The sequence below is a fragment of the Monopterus albus genome, unplaced genomic scaffold, assembly GCF_001952655.1.
Source record: "Monopterus albus unplaced genomic scaffold, M_albus_1.0 scaffold194.1, whole genome shotgun sequence".
Lineage (NCBI taxonomy): Eukaryota > Metazoa > Chordata > Actinopteri > Synbranchiformes > Synbranchidae > Monopterus > Monopterus albus.
In genome coordinates this window covers 779441-794177 of record NW_018128074.1, presented here as the reverse complement: position 1 = coordinate 794177, position 14737 = coordinate 779441, and the positions used below count along the sequence as shown (strand labels likewise).

The window sequence follows — 14737 nt, the reverse complement described above, 5'->3', positions numbered from 1 at the left end:
AAATCACAACAAAAGATGTCTCAGGACACTTTACAAAGTAAGGTCTAGACCTCACTATTATTATTATTATTGAGAAAAACCCAACAAATCCCCCTGAGCACCACTTGGCGACAGCAGGGAGGAAAAACTCCCTTTAACGGAAGAAACCTCCGACAGACCCCGGCTCTTGGTGGGCGGCCTTCTGCTTCGACCGGTTGGGGTGAGTGGATAGAGGAGAGACAAACGAAGAAAAGAGAAGCAACAAGACACAACAATCAAACACTGATCAGGTTGATGTGACTGGTGACTGCTCATCAGAGACGTAGAGCTCCAGAGCCAGGGCAACCTGCAGCAAGGTACAGGAAGAGAGAGAGGACACAAAGTTAGTGATGTGTAACGGTGGCATATAGAAGGATGGAGAGGAGAGGAGCTCAGAGCATCATGGGGATTTCAGACCCAAGTACAATAACTTTGGTTTTATCAGAGTGTAGATGTAAGAAATTATAGGTCATCCAGGCCTTCATGTCTTTAAGACGTGCTTGAAGGTGGGCGTGTGCTGATGTGGGGCTGCATGAGTGCAAGATGTGTAGAGGAGAGAACATTTACAGAGGGCACCAAGTACAAGTTTGTACCCAAATAGTGAATGAAAACACGAGTCCCAGAGTCAAGACACTTGGCGGGAGATGAATTTTCCATCATGACAACATGATCCCAAACACACTGCAAAAATCAGACAAGCGTTTTTAAAGAAGCACTGTATGTCCCCTGACTGGAGACACATTTGCAGTATTTTAAAGCTGAAAGTAGAGCAACAGAACCCCTCCAACCAAGAGCAGTAGACAAGAATCAAGAATGACAGAATATCCCTCCACACATTTGTACAAGACATGGTATCACCCATGTCCAGGGGGATCAAATCCATCGTCAAAAATAAAGATGGCCAACTGAAGGAATGGACTCTCATTACACAAGGCTGTTCTGACTTTTGATGCAGACGAGTCTTAAATATGAATTTTTCATTGTAGTGTAATTTGTCAAATGTTTGTGTAAATGTAATAAAGTTGCATTGAATGGACAGGATTTCTGGTTAACATCTTAGTGACGTTGACCGGGTCATACTCACTTCTGTCGGATGCTGCACATGACCCTGCTGGTGGTTTCACCCTAAATTTCTCATGCTCATGCTGCCCACCTAGAAACAAGCTTCAGGCACACATCACAGGTTTCTTTGTCCGTCTTGTTTTATAAATGCAACGTTCACATGTTCTCATAGATGCAAGTGTTCAGCACAGTGTGGTGGACAGTGTGTGCTCCTGAGTCGGCCTCTAGTCCTGTAACTCTGTCTGAAGCCTCTGATCCTCTGTTGGCTTACTTTGTTCAAGTGAGCTGCATTCAAATTACTCTCGCTTTCCCCAGTTTCCACTGAGGCATGATGGATAGATCATATCTTATCCCACTATCGTTATCAGTGTACCATCACCCACATAAGTTCTGTAATTACAGTGACACAGACTTTATCCAATTTGTCTCGCTGAGTAAGCCCGACACTCATAAGGCTGTCAAGTCCTCCAACTCGAATATTATGTTACCTTAGAAGACCAGATGGAAAATTTCAGAACCTGTAACTCAAGAGAAGCATGAGACCAACCGATTGCTGCCTCAGATGATTCAACTGCAAGTTACCTCTAAATTCAAGGGTGCAATCTATTCTCAGTCCTTGAGATGACATCACAATGACCAGAGCCCAGTTGCAATAAATCTACTCTGGCTTACTGATAGAAACAGATGTGAGCCTACACCTCAGTCGGTGCAACATTCACCCTCATCTCTTAAGATAAATAAATATAATAAAGAAAATAAAGATAAATAAAGAACCTACACTTTGTGTAATATACACATGCAAAATATAGTAAGCACTGAATAGTACATGTTATCTGTGCTGGTAAAAGTTTATCCCAAGACAACCTTTTAAAAACAATTCTAAGTTGTAAGTAAATGCTTTATCAGTAGTTTATACATAGTTAATTAATGCTTTCTAGGTCAGTTATAAGCAATTAATAACAACTTTGTTGTTAAGACACTGCTAGTGTTTGTCCTCGTGGCATTTGCTTTGTCTTTTATTGTCCACTGCTACATTCATCAGGGACACCTCTCCAGTGGACATGTGGCACGTGGACTATAATTTATTTATTAAAACATGCATACAAGATGCACTGGTGCTGCATCTGACTGGTACCATCAGACTAATAAAGTGATGCTTTGTAAGAACGTCATGATCCTGTTGAGCTGTAGCCTTGGTTTGACCATGATGTGCACTGAGCTGGACCATGCAGTCCTTCCTGTCATGTCTGCCACTCTCTTCCTCCTACATTTTCCACCCCTCTTTCATCCTCTAAGGCTTTTAGTGATAAAGGTCACAGAGCTGTTTCCTTAGATCAGATACAAAGTCATTGGGACAACTGAAGGTTGGAAACCTCATATCTCTTTTCCCATGTTGACCCAGAAGAAGAATGGTCAGGCGCCCATTCTGCTTGTGCTGCAGCTTTGTGGTGCTGCCTCCCCACTTCTTGTTGCCTGGGACCTGGACACCCAGTATGGAACTAGTGACTCAGCAGCATGTTGGTTGTTTTCAGGCTCCCCTCATGGACACAGAGCCTCTTGTGTTGTCTTAGCAGACTGGTAGCACCAGCAGAGAGCGCCCTGCACTTGGTCCCCATGGGACACAAACCTTGGTCCACATATCTTTTCACAGCCTGAATGTCTGGCGCAGTCTCTGTACTCTGTTCTGGAAAGGCATCCTCTGGTCCCGTTGCTTCTGATGTAATGGTGCCTGCAGCATTGACTGTTGTCCTCTCTTGTGGTGTGGCAGCTGCAGGGCACCAAACAAGCACTTTGGCATCATCTTTTCCAGCATGTTGCTGCATTTCATAGTGGAAAGATGCAGGCTGGGCCACCCAGTTTACTGTGCCCAGCTTAGCAAACTGTGGGTGGCAGGGTTATTAAACTTCTCTGTAAGTGTTAGAAGTTCCAGTTTGAGAGAACTGTAGTTAGCTTCAATGCATTCTGTGAGATTTTAGCATTTACTCTCTCTCACCCTCCAGGACATGAGTCAGTGTTGCTCCCAAACATTGGTGGCTGGACAAATCACTGTAGGCAAGGACATGGGCCACTACAGCTGTTTGTCTTGTTGATGACCGAGTTAGTGGGCATGAGCCTAACTTCTTATGGTTTAGTAATACTTCAGGTAGCAGTGGGTTCAGTGCAACCTTTGCAAACTCAGAGTGTCTGTAGTTTCCTGCCAGGCCTACAAATTCTCCCAGTCCCTTGGCTGTAGTAGGGACTGGTAAATTAACATCAGCAGGCACTACATGGGCCAGGAATTGTACCTGCCAGTTGAAGAGCTTGCACTAGTCAGGTTGCAGCTTCAGACCATATCTCCACCTTTTTGTTTAAGGTCTGTAGTAAAATTGGAGGAGCCATTAATGATGTTGTTAGTTCAGTGTCTCTCCAAAGCAGGTCGATAGCATCTTCTGTGTGCTGGCTGTGTCTCTTCGCTCCTTCCATGTCAGTCGCACCTGTTCCTTCTGTCACAGCCCTTTCACCTGCTCCACAGCCCACCGCTATACTTTTTGTTCACATACTCACAACCTTCTGTGTTAATTCCATGCCTTTGGGGTGCCACTGTCACACAGTCAGCTGGTCAGTCCAAACTGAAATATCACAACACTGGGTGGATAGAAGAACATGAAATGTTGCATAGGCTTCTCCAGAGAATGTCGACCTCTGGCCTATCCTCTAGCATCACCATGAGGTTGACATTGTTGGCTTTGAGGGAAACATCTTTTGAATTATTAGATGGATTGTCCCGTAATGATTTGAGATAAAGTAGGTAAGATTCTTATTTTTCATCTAGCATCATCAACAGGCCAAAATGGCACAATGGTGCACAAGGCGTGAGGTTGTCTTTTCTGCTCCTTTTCAGACTCCAGCCTACTCTTCCTGTTGAGATGGTCACTCTTGCGTTTTGAACTATTATAGTGGATCACAAAGGCCTGCATGGTGTGAAATGATGCACCTGATTAATCTATAATCTACCACCTATGAATAATCTTTGGCGGTGCTTTGACAAACGCACACATGCATGTGACAGTGTGGCACTGTACAATGATAAAGTAGTCTGGGTCACTTGAGGCTGGACTGGAAATTCCACCAGCTTCTAAAAAGAGACCAGCACATAACTACGAGGGAGGCGGGTGGGGGCACATTTTTCAGCAGTAAGTTCTGATCTGTTGCCAGGAGACGTTACACTTGACTAAGAGTGCTGGCACAGCAGCGTATTCAGCACTGCCACACGGTGGAAGAAGAGTCCACTAATGTCCTTACACTGAGAAATATAGTTGTTGTATTTATGACATTTACAATTTACCACAATAAAAAGCTGCTCTCTAACTTCAACTACAAATACTACATCATTCACCGCACTGCTTTAAGTGTTTTGAGCAGAGATGACAAAAGCAGGTGAAAATATGAAGTTCTACAGTGTTTTTCATGTTTTGCTGCTGTAAAACAGAAGTTTTTATTAAGTAAAAATGATTACCCCAAAGCACATTACATTTTTCCAGACTGTGTAAAAATGTGGCAATAACACCAATTAGCTTTACAAGCAGGACCAGTTTATAAGACTGTACTGGATATTAGCTGCTCAGTGTCTATTCATGATACATGAATGATATTACCAAATAATTCTGTAGGTTTAACCTACTTTCTTATAACCAAATACAGATGTTGGCAAAGCAGCCTGGAGCTCTGAGTCACTCGTGTTTGAGATCATCAACTTCACTTTTGGGGCTAGAAAGTCTACTTGAATGACAAAGTGGTTATGTGAAATAATGTGAACATGTAAGCTATTTAAGAGAAACATTATGCCAACCACTTTTTAATCCTTAGCCTAAAGAATTCACAATAAGACTTTGCTGAATATTTTATATGCAAGTTACAGTGATCCAAATCATAAAATAATCACTGTCACAAAAGAGAAACTTGTTTTGCTCATTACATTCTTCAGATGATAATGCAAATATAATTTCTTTCAGTTTGTTACTATATGGAAGGTGCAATCATAGTCCCTCCACCAGAAACGGTCCAATTCATGGCACCTGTAAACAGTTGCCCTTTGGTCCATGAGTTGGCCTGTCTAATTCCATCTGGCGAGAGCACAGTTCTTAACAAGTCATTCACTCTATAGTTCAAGAGTAGCCCTTTTTGATTGTAGCTGCATAATCCATTAGGGTTGTTATTCATCTGAGCTGAAGCACGAGCCCTCAGTCTGTTGTTCTTGGCTCTCAAATGAACTCCAGCTTTGATGCTGCATATAGTCAATCTCCCATCTCACACTCAAAACGGAAGCGTATCCATGAAGATTTTCTCAACTATTGGTGGTGGAGGAACAAGATCTTCTAATTTAAGGTAAAAGATACGCTGGAGGCCTTGAGTGCACAGAGTCCTGAGCTCAGGCAGTTTTCCAAGAAGTCGAGACAAATAATTGGGCCTCAAGGTTTCGGAGCCGCATCCGGAGACGTGATCTTTAAGACAGGTGATGAGCTGATTCTGTAAGTCCTCCACACGTTTTGGCTCCTTAAGACCATGTCGATCTACAGAGAACAATAAGTGAACCTTATTTATGTAAATAACACACACTAATAATTGATTCAAGAGTCTATAAACCATGTGCTGTCAAACCTGAGATGTAGGGATTATCATTAGATTTTCTTCATCTTAACAAAGTAGAACTCAAGGGTTGTATTTGGAAAATCTTTATACAAAACAAAAGTTATATTTAGCAGACTACAGCACAGCTCAAGTGTTAATACTGTTAGATTGGAGCAATTCCTTGACATTAAATGTAAGCCTTCATTGTGGCTATGTTTAGGCAGCTGTGAAATATCACATCTTCTCTGCACTGTGTGTGAGGTCGTGTTACATTTTGTCATACACCTGCTGTGTCAATCCTGTGGTACGTAACTGCCTTGTATTGTCCATACAAGTGAAACCAGATTCCTAGTGTTGTCCCCGCTGCATATAGGTAACCGATTTAAAATTAGAAAGGGGATAAACAGGTTAAAACCCGATATGACTAAAGCTCTTACCGGTGATTATGACCAAGGCTGTGAGACAGGAGAAGGAGGAAACGTCGAGCTTCATGCGGTGGAGGCTTTGAGAAAACTCCAAGATGGAGGTAATCCAGTCCCCAAAGCCTCGGACACACTGCGTCTTGTGAAGCACAGTCCCGTTGCAGAAGATGAGCTTGTCCGTGTCAGGATTGGACCTTTTAAAGAGAAAACAGCATAGGCAGGTTGTCTCAGGGATGTTTCATCTAAGTTGTACAATATTACTGTGATTGTCTAAATCTATTGTAAAGGTTTTGTAGGAGGCTGCACTTACCGATATGCAAGACGCAGGATAAAGAGTTCAACAAACGCAGACTCTAACAGTAGTTCCTGGTCTTCTGAGCAGAACTCAGAAAAACCTGGGATGCTCTTGACCCACTTCCTGATCACCTCCATAGAGGCTGTGAGTAGCTCGTAAAACTGCTTGATATCACTAGCATCCTCCTTCTGGTTCGGACTGTCCTCTGTCTCGTCATACTGAAATCGTAAAGAGTAGTTATGAGAGTAGAGTAGGTAAAATCCAAATTATAACTGAAAATAGTCATTTGTAAATAATCTCCGCCCTGTATGATGTTGAAATCAACACAGCAGCACATTATTTGATGTGATACCTCATCAGTTTTGTTCCTTGTTCAAAATAAAAACTCACTTCAATTCTGATGCTACAACACATTCCAAACAAAGTTGGGCTGGCTGCATTTCAGGGCCAGTAATGAGTTAAAACAATGAAATGACGATTCCATTTGAAACAGGTGATGTCATCAGATGACTGTAATCATGATTTAGTACAAAAATGACATCAAGGAAGGGCCAATCCCTTTAGGAGGAGCAAAGAGAGGCCAAGGACCGCCAGTTTGTCTGAGAAATCCCTCAGACGCAACTGCATCAAGAATCGTCACTCTTCTATAAACGATTACGGGATTACGTTGGCACACAAGTGTCAGGCACTACAATACGTAGTTAAGTCCATAAGTGCTGCTTAAAACTTTACTGTGCCAAAAGGAAGCTCTGTGTCAGCAGTGTCCTCAGAGACATCTGGGACGGACCATCACACAGAGGAAACGTGTTTTGGAAGGAATGGACGCTGTGTGCTCCAGACCAAAGACAAAAAGGACCGTCCAGACTGTTACCAGCAACAGCCACCAAAAGCCAGGGTCTGTCATGGTCTGGGGTCATGTCATTGCCCAGGGCAAAGTTCACTTACACTTCTCTGATGGCTCCTTTAATGCTGAACAATACAGAGAGATGTTGGAGCAACATCTGCTGCCTTCAAGACATCGTCTGTTCCAGGGACGCCCATGCATATTTCAACAAGACAATGCAAACCTAGTGCCACATTACCAAGGCCTGGCTATGGAGGAAAAGGGTGTGAGAGCTGGACCAGTCTACATGCAGTCCCCACCCATCCCCAATAGAGAGTGTGTGGCACATTTTGAAATGCAAATTTCATCAACAAAGACCCAGGACTGTTGCACCTTAAGACTTGTTTGCAGGAAGAATGGGACAAAATGACACCTGACACACTGAATCGCTTGGTGTCTTCAGTCCCTAATCGTCTTTTAAGTGAAATGGAACAACAACATCATACCGTGGTAAACGCTTTACTGTCCCAACTTTTTTTGAAATGTGTTGCAGGCATCAGAATTGAAGTGTGTTTATTTTGAGCAAAGAATAAAATTGATGAGGTATCACATCAAATAATGTGCTGCTGTATTGGTTTCAGTGTCATACACACCGTCACAACTTTTTCTGATTTGGGGTTGTAGAAAACTGATAAAGGGAGGGATTTAGTTTTTTACTTCCTACCTTGGAATAATCCAGTTTCCCAGGACCAGGGTTGGAGCTGATGTGAGCCCTCACAAGTGAAGCAATCATGCTCACTGGAGACACAGTGGATGTCACGTCCTGGATGATTCTAGGTTTGGACGGCAGGCGACCTCGTCGTCCTTTCAAGCTATCTGTTCTCACAACTGGAAAAGTGGTAACATTAAAGTTACTTCCAGATCATCGATATCAATCCTAATAACTGTACACTGATTCCTCTGGGTTCATTCTGTACTCACCTTCCCTGACCATGCCAACAGCTAGACACTTCTGGAAACGGCAGAACTGGCATCGGTTCCTCCTCCTCTTGTCTACAAGACAGTCCTTGTTTGCAAGGCAAACATACTTGGAATTTTTTTGTACTGTACGCTGTAATATAAATATAAGAATTAATAAAAGAATAAGACACAAAACATTCATTTAGTTAACACATTGTTCCCTCTTTGTATAGAAAACCTTGTGTGTTTCTAAACAAATAAATAATGCATAGAAAAGTCTGACTTTATTACCTTGAAAAACCCTTTGCATCCCTCACAGGTGCGAACCCCATAGTGCTGACAGGAGGCGTTGTCCCCACACACAGCACAGCAGCCCTCATTTCCACTTTTTAACTTGGGCGATAAGCTACCATCCAGCTGCTCGGTGCCATCGAGGCTACATGCTTGCTCCATCACCAAGGAGGGGAAGGTCAATGCAGATGGGTGAGGATGGGTCAAAGTGAAAGGGTCCTGCTCTCGTATGCGTGGTTGACCCAAATGAGACAAATCGTCCACAGACGCAGAACCAAAAGTAAAGAAGGAGGGGGCATGTGGCGCTGAGGTCTCCTCAGTAGTCCAGTGTCCTGGACTTGGTGAGTAAGGACCAAAGGCTGAATCCCAGGTGAATGCATGCTGACTCTGGAACGCAGGGGTTGAAGGAGATGAGGCGGATGCAGGGCTGCTGAAGTAATCAGACCCACCTGGAGACAAGGCCTCGTCCGGGTAACTCACTGTGAATGTTCCAGGGTAGCAGCTGTAAATCTGGTGGTCATCCCGGCCTGATGATGGAGTGATGTAGGCAGGTGCAGCAGTAAACTGGCATGAATATGTGTCCAAGTCCCCCACCAAGGAGCTGATGCTTGGCAGGGATGGAGCAGAGAGATGGTCCCCTGGGCTGCTCATATCCACAGGCAGTCGGGAGGTAAGGTCTGGGCTTTGAAGCTCTGAGCTGCTGAAGCTGTTCTCATAGAGCTGCGATCCATGCTGGGGGTGTATGCAAGTCATGGCTGCAAAACTGAAAAACATGCAGTGATGCAAAATGTTAGTCTGTTTTTCAGACCTTAATCTTAAACACTCAATCCATTGCCAGTTAACCTGCTACGGGTCAGTGGGCTGAAAATGAGCCAACATGTGTATCTACAAACAGTGTTTCTGTGCTGTGATATTAGACCCAGGTTTGTTATGTGGTAGATCAAGTTTGACCATTAGGTAATAATGCACTACCCTCCTTAAGGCCCTTATTTGAAATTGTACATTAGTAATGCATATTCCCATACACACCAACAAAGTAAGAAGAACCCAGGTGCAGTCCACCCCAGTTCACCCAGTTTGTAATTTATAATGTAGAGGGGATTTAGCACATTTAATTTTAAGCTAAATAAGGAGCACAGTCAAAGTTAGCTAAAGAAAGTCTCTCATTTTTGTGCATGTACAGTATTTCAAATGTGCCACCCGTCATTGTGTCTGTGACCAAGCCTGGCCACGCAGTCCAGAAGTCTCTAGATCCGCCCCGCTGACAATGAGCCCAAATATACAGACGGAGTCATAAAAACTGTCTTCAGTAACAAGAAGAACAAGGAGTCCCGCAGTAAATTAGAGTAATAACACCATGGAGTCAGTCTGGGTATCCAAATCTACACATGAACTGGGACAGGTTCTCTGGGAACAACCTACCTGCCAAATGCCCTAAACACTGGACAGCCAAGAGGAATTTGTGCATTTAGAAATCCGAAGACATGATACTGATGTGATTTAGGCTTTTCCAGTTCACCGTACTTTGTACGAAGTTGCAGGCTACTCGTGCCATTACGTTTAAACTCACACTCACTTTACTTTCAGTCCGTAAAACCTTTGCACATCATTGCCTGTGGATGGCCAAGTACAACAGAAGCAGCTTATTCTGCCACTACAAACAGCCTTGCACACCCGCTGAGACACGCGGGAGCTGTGCATATAACACAAATATAACTGGAGTAGTTTGCTTTCTTCTCAGTAAATGAGGACAACTGCTTTCTGTACGACCTGGTTATTTTTTTACCTGGCGTCAGTCAGCTATGGCTGCACATTAAAAAGTTTCCGTATTCAAGTCTACAGTAGCCTATTAAAAACCATAAACATTTCTTACCTGTTGGGCCCGTCTACAAATGTTTTGACCTGTCTGTACCTAACAAACGCCAGCCACTCATCTCCAGTGCGTCCCAGCTGACGAGCGGTCCCTCCGCTATCACCGACACAATGCTTTTTATACCTCCTGTCAGTTTTACTGTACCCATGACGTCAGAGAGCTTTCCATACTAGACTGCGTGGTGGGCGGGGAGATTTCTAGCATTCGCCCAATCACAGCGCGCGTTCGAGAGAACTGTCGTTGGATGACGCACTCCGGGATTCCGTTGACGCGCGTAAGGCAAAGAACCGCAGCGCTGTCTCAGACACGCTCACACGAGCACACTCATACACATAGTTGGCTAAAAAAACCAAATGAAGCTCAGTAAAGCTTATCTTTTTAAGAGGTATAGTGGCTGGGACACTACTAGATTACACAGCCGTTGATAAAGTGTCTCTCTGTTATATTGTAGTACATTTTGCAGAGAAAACGGAAAATATATTATTTCAAGCTATAAACAGGAAGCCACAGGTGTTTTTTTTCTATTTCTTGGAGAAAACCCTATTTTTAATGCCTGTTGTCTTATGGTAAACGTGGGGAAAAAGATTGCTCAATGCCATTAAAGGCGGTAAAGCTGTCATATCTGAACATTTTGAAAATGATGGCTGGACTCCCTGCAGACAATGTTAATGTCTTAACCAAGAAAAACTACAAGTCACAATAACTAGTACTGGAAATAGTCACTTGGACTGAAAGGTGATGCAACCAGTCTGGGCTGAAAATGGGCTCTAGATATGAAAGAAGTTCTTATGTTGCTTTTTGTTGTTGTACTGTTTTGTTCCATTCCTATGTCTGCAGCATGTTTTTTTTTTTTTATTATTAGTGGTATATTACTAAATAATGATAAAGGTTTTGCTTTCTAGAGGGGAAGGTTCCATAAAGAAATCTGCTTTATAATGGATTATGTCAGTCTATTCTTTTATTTTATGGATTTTGGTTACACATGTCAAATATGTAATTCAGGGTCATTTTTGAGGGTAGTATTTTGGTCTTGTTGTGTAGCAGCATTGTGCAGAGTTTTTATAAATGTATGTATTCCATATACTCTATGTAGTAGATGAGGTCCAGTCATTATAATGAGGTCACTATTCATTCATTCATTCATTCATTTTCTACCGCTTAATCCCTGAACGGGGTCGCCAATCCATCGCAGGGCTAACACATACTCTCTTACTGTACATTCTACTTGTGCATGTTATCACGGTTAATTCAGTAAATGGACAATGCTGCTTGATGAATCACTGAGATCTAATTAAAAATATCTTCCACAGAAGTGTATAATTGGAGCAGGTATTTACGGATGTCAGCTCGGATCTCAGAAATGTTGACACTTGGGTCACTATAATGAAGCAAATTCAGAAACTTTGACTATTTATCACATTGGAGCTTATATTTATTCACACACACTCACACTTATATTCTTATCTTTCCAGACCTTCCCATAACAGAAGCTATTTACACTTGTTATCTGATCTGGATTATCAGAGACAGTATCTTGATGCCCTGCCAAATAAAATAATCATTTTGTCACATCAAAGGCTCCTTTATTTGTCATTGTTTTCTGTGCAGATTCAAGTCATTTGGTGGGATGACAGTTGTTTTCCATAAAATAACAGCTGTTGCAATGTTGCTTTTACTTTGTATTTGTGTGCGTACAGCCTGATGTGACCATCTGTATGTTACAGCTTATCATACCCAGGAAACACACCACTCATCGATTCTGATGAGACGTGACCAGCTTCAGGACTCTTAACAGATGCAGTCAAAATCATTTTCATCAGAGAGACTGGCAGTTGTATGTGAAAACAGCTGTTACAGCTGTTGAGGTCAGCTGTCCAGATCCCTGGTAGTTTGCATACAACTGTAAATGAGCCAGAGGTCATGCTATCAGCAGTGCTTTGCATCTTTTCCTAACTTGTCACTGCTTAAGTATGATTATAAATCACTGATCATAGCTCTACCATTCAGATATTAGAGTCTTCATTGTGAAATAGTAGCTAACAATTAGTCACTGACCAGTTTGTAGTGTATTAATGCATGAACAAATCCTTAGAATGTGTCACCTCTCCTCTTCTTTTCAGACTGTGTAATAATCAGTGTCATCACATAAACGCCAAGAACAGCATCAGCTCTAGTATCACCACAGTCTGTTTGTGAAAACCATCTTATTTTGCATATACACTACCTGTCAAATGGTTGGACACTTTCCCATTGAATTGAGTGGAAAAGTGTGTCCAAACCTTTGACTAGTAGTGTAAATTTTATTTAAAAGCCTGTGAGAAGCCTAACAGTTTTATTAGCTGTCTCTGACAACACAGAGTGTGAACACAACAAGGAGCTCAGTGGCGTGACTTTTACACCAGTGTCTATTTAAGGGTGTGTATGCAAATTTGTGTTTGACTCAGCTCATAGGCTGCAACTAAAATATTGACTTCTCCAAGGAGAAGAACATCCAGAATGTGGCGAGCTTGTTCAAACATGCGTTTGTGTCCACTGGCACCTTCATGCTATGCTGTCGCATTTAGTACGTGCAGGGTGTGGATGTTTTGCTAGCAACATGATATGCTGTCACGTTTGTGTACATGAGTGAATGCACATGAGTGACAAGTATTTCTTTACTCCACTTCATTTGCATGATAGCATTGGTATGCGATATGATACCATATGACTAAAGCCACAAAAATTACCATTAAGTTGGTTTAAAAACCTTTTGAGACTGTGCTAACAACAGTCAATCCTTTAGTGTAGTTTAAAGTCATAGCAGCATTTATGATAGGTTGTGACTGCAAGACAACATTAAGGTTATTACTGTCTGCATCCTGCTGATGGATGTTAAAGACAAATTAATTAAATGAGAAATGTAAGAAAACAAGACAAATACATGAAAATAAGTCATCAGCCACACCATGGACCACACAATGGTGCTTTGACCTCAGTGCTGACATCCTCACAGTGACAAACATGCTGATCTTCAGCAGGTATAGAGTTGTACAGTATACTACTGTCACCATGCTAACATGTGCTGATTAACACTTCACACAAAGGACAGGTAAGGTTCTTAGTTGTGAAGGTGTTTGATGATACTGGACAAATTAAAACTTTAACAACAAGCAAAAAAATACCAAGGCACTGATGTGATTTAAAAAGGTTAAAATGCCTTGTTCACTTAAGATGCCAATTTAATTCAAAGCATTTAAACTTTTTTTGAGACGAGTGCCTTGGTATTTTTTGATTGTTGATCTCCAAAGCTTCATACCCATCACCAAAGATAACTTGTCTGACTTCAGAACACTAGTTTCAAGTAGCTCTCCTTTCTTCTGCTTTTTTTGCTAAAAGCTACCTGTTAACAGCACTAAAGAAAATGTCAAAGGATCACCGGCGTAACTACAGTTTATTCTGAGGTTGTACATGAACGTGTATACCACACTTGGTGGCAATTTATCCAAAGGCTGTTGAGCTATGTTTTCCTGGACCAAAGTGAAGGGCTGGCATGGCCATCCCCATAGAGCCATGCAAACTGCAAACTAACAGCCTCTACATCGGTCTTCCAAAAGATACTGGTGCATTTGGTGGCTTGATGATGGTGGAGAGACTGCTCACTAACACGTCACTCCCAAATCAACGATCTGGTAACTGAGAAAAAAATAGCACATTATGACTTTTTTATAATTGCCACACTTTTTATGATCTCCTGGGGTTTGTATGCAAACACCTGCATTCATTATGTTTGTCCTCATTTATTTTACTGGTTAATTCTTTTAATTTGTCACTGGCTTGTATTTTCAACATCCATCTCATGCCTTTCATACTTCAGTATATATGTCCATCCATCCATCCTTTATTTATACAGCTTATTGCTGAATAGGGTTGTGGGGGGGCTGGAGCCAATCCCAGCTGACATTGGGCGAGAGGTGGGGTCCACCCTGGACAGGTCGCCAGGCTATCACAGGGTTGACATGTAGACAAACAACCACACACACTCACATTCGCTCCTAAGGGGCAATTTAGAGTCTTTGGACTGTGGGAGGAAGCCAGAACACTTGGAGAGAACCCATGCAGGTACAGAGAGAACATGCAAACTCTGTACAGAAAAGCATCGGGTCGGCCTGAACTCGAACCTAGAACCCACTTGCTGTGAGGCCACAGCGCTAACCACTGCTCCACTGTGCCACCCGCAGTATAAATGTATTCTGCTTATTAATTAATTTATTTGAAGGCAAATGTAAAATACAAAATGAGCTCAAAGTGATGAGAAATCACTATTTTTCAAAAACATTCCTGTCATCTGCTTGACCACATTTCCAAGCATATTTTTTTCTTGATGGAAACTACATAATGAAACAAGC

General features: G+C 42.3%; 1 protein-coding gene across 1 annotated transcript; it reads right to left on the bottom strand.

Annotated features, from left to right (window-relative positions):
• Positions 1–4423: 4423 nt before the first annotated feature.
• Positions 4424–10490, bottom strand: nr4a1 (nuclear receptor subfamily 4, group A, member 1). The gene is made up of 7 exons (XM_020617732.1): positions 10353–10490; positions 8480–9242; positions 8210–8339; positions 7953–8116; positions 6421–6623; positions 6126–6304; positions 4424–5630 (listed from the first exon to the last, which is right to left on the bottom strand). The coding sequence occupies exons 2-7, from the start codon at positions 9230–9232 to the stop codon at positions 5374–5376; spliced, it is 1686 nt and encodes a 561-aa protein (XP_020473388.1). The 5' UTR covers positions 9233–9242; positions 10353–10490; the 3' UTR covers positions 4424–5373.
• Between the last annotated feature and the right edge of the window lie 4247 nt (positions 10491–14737).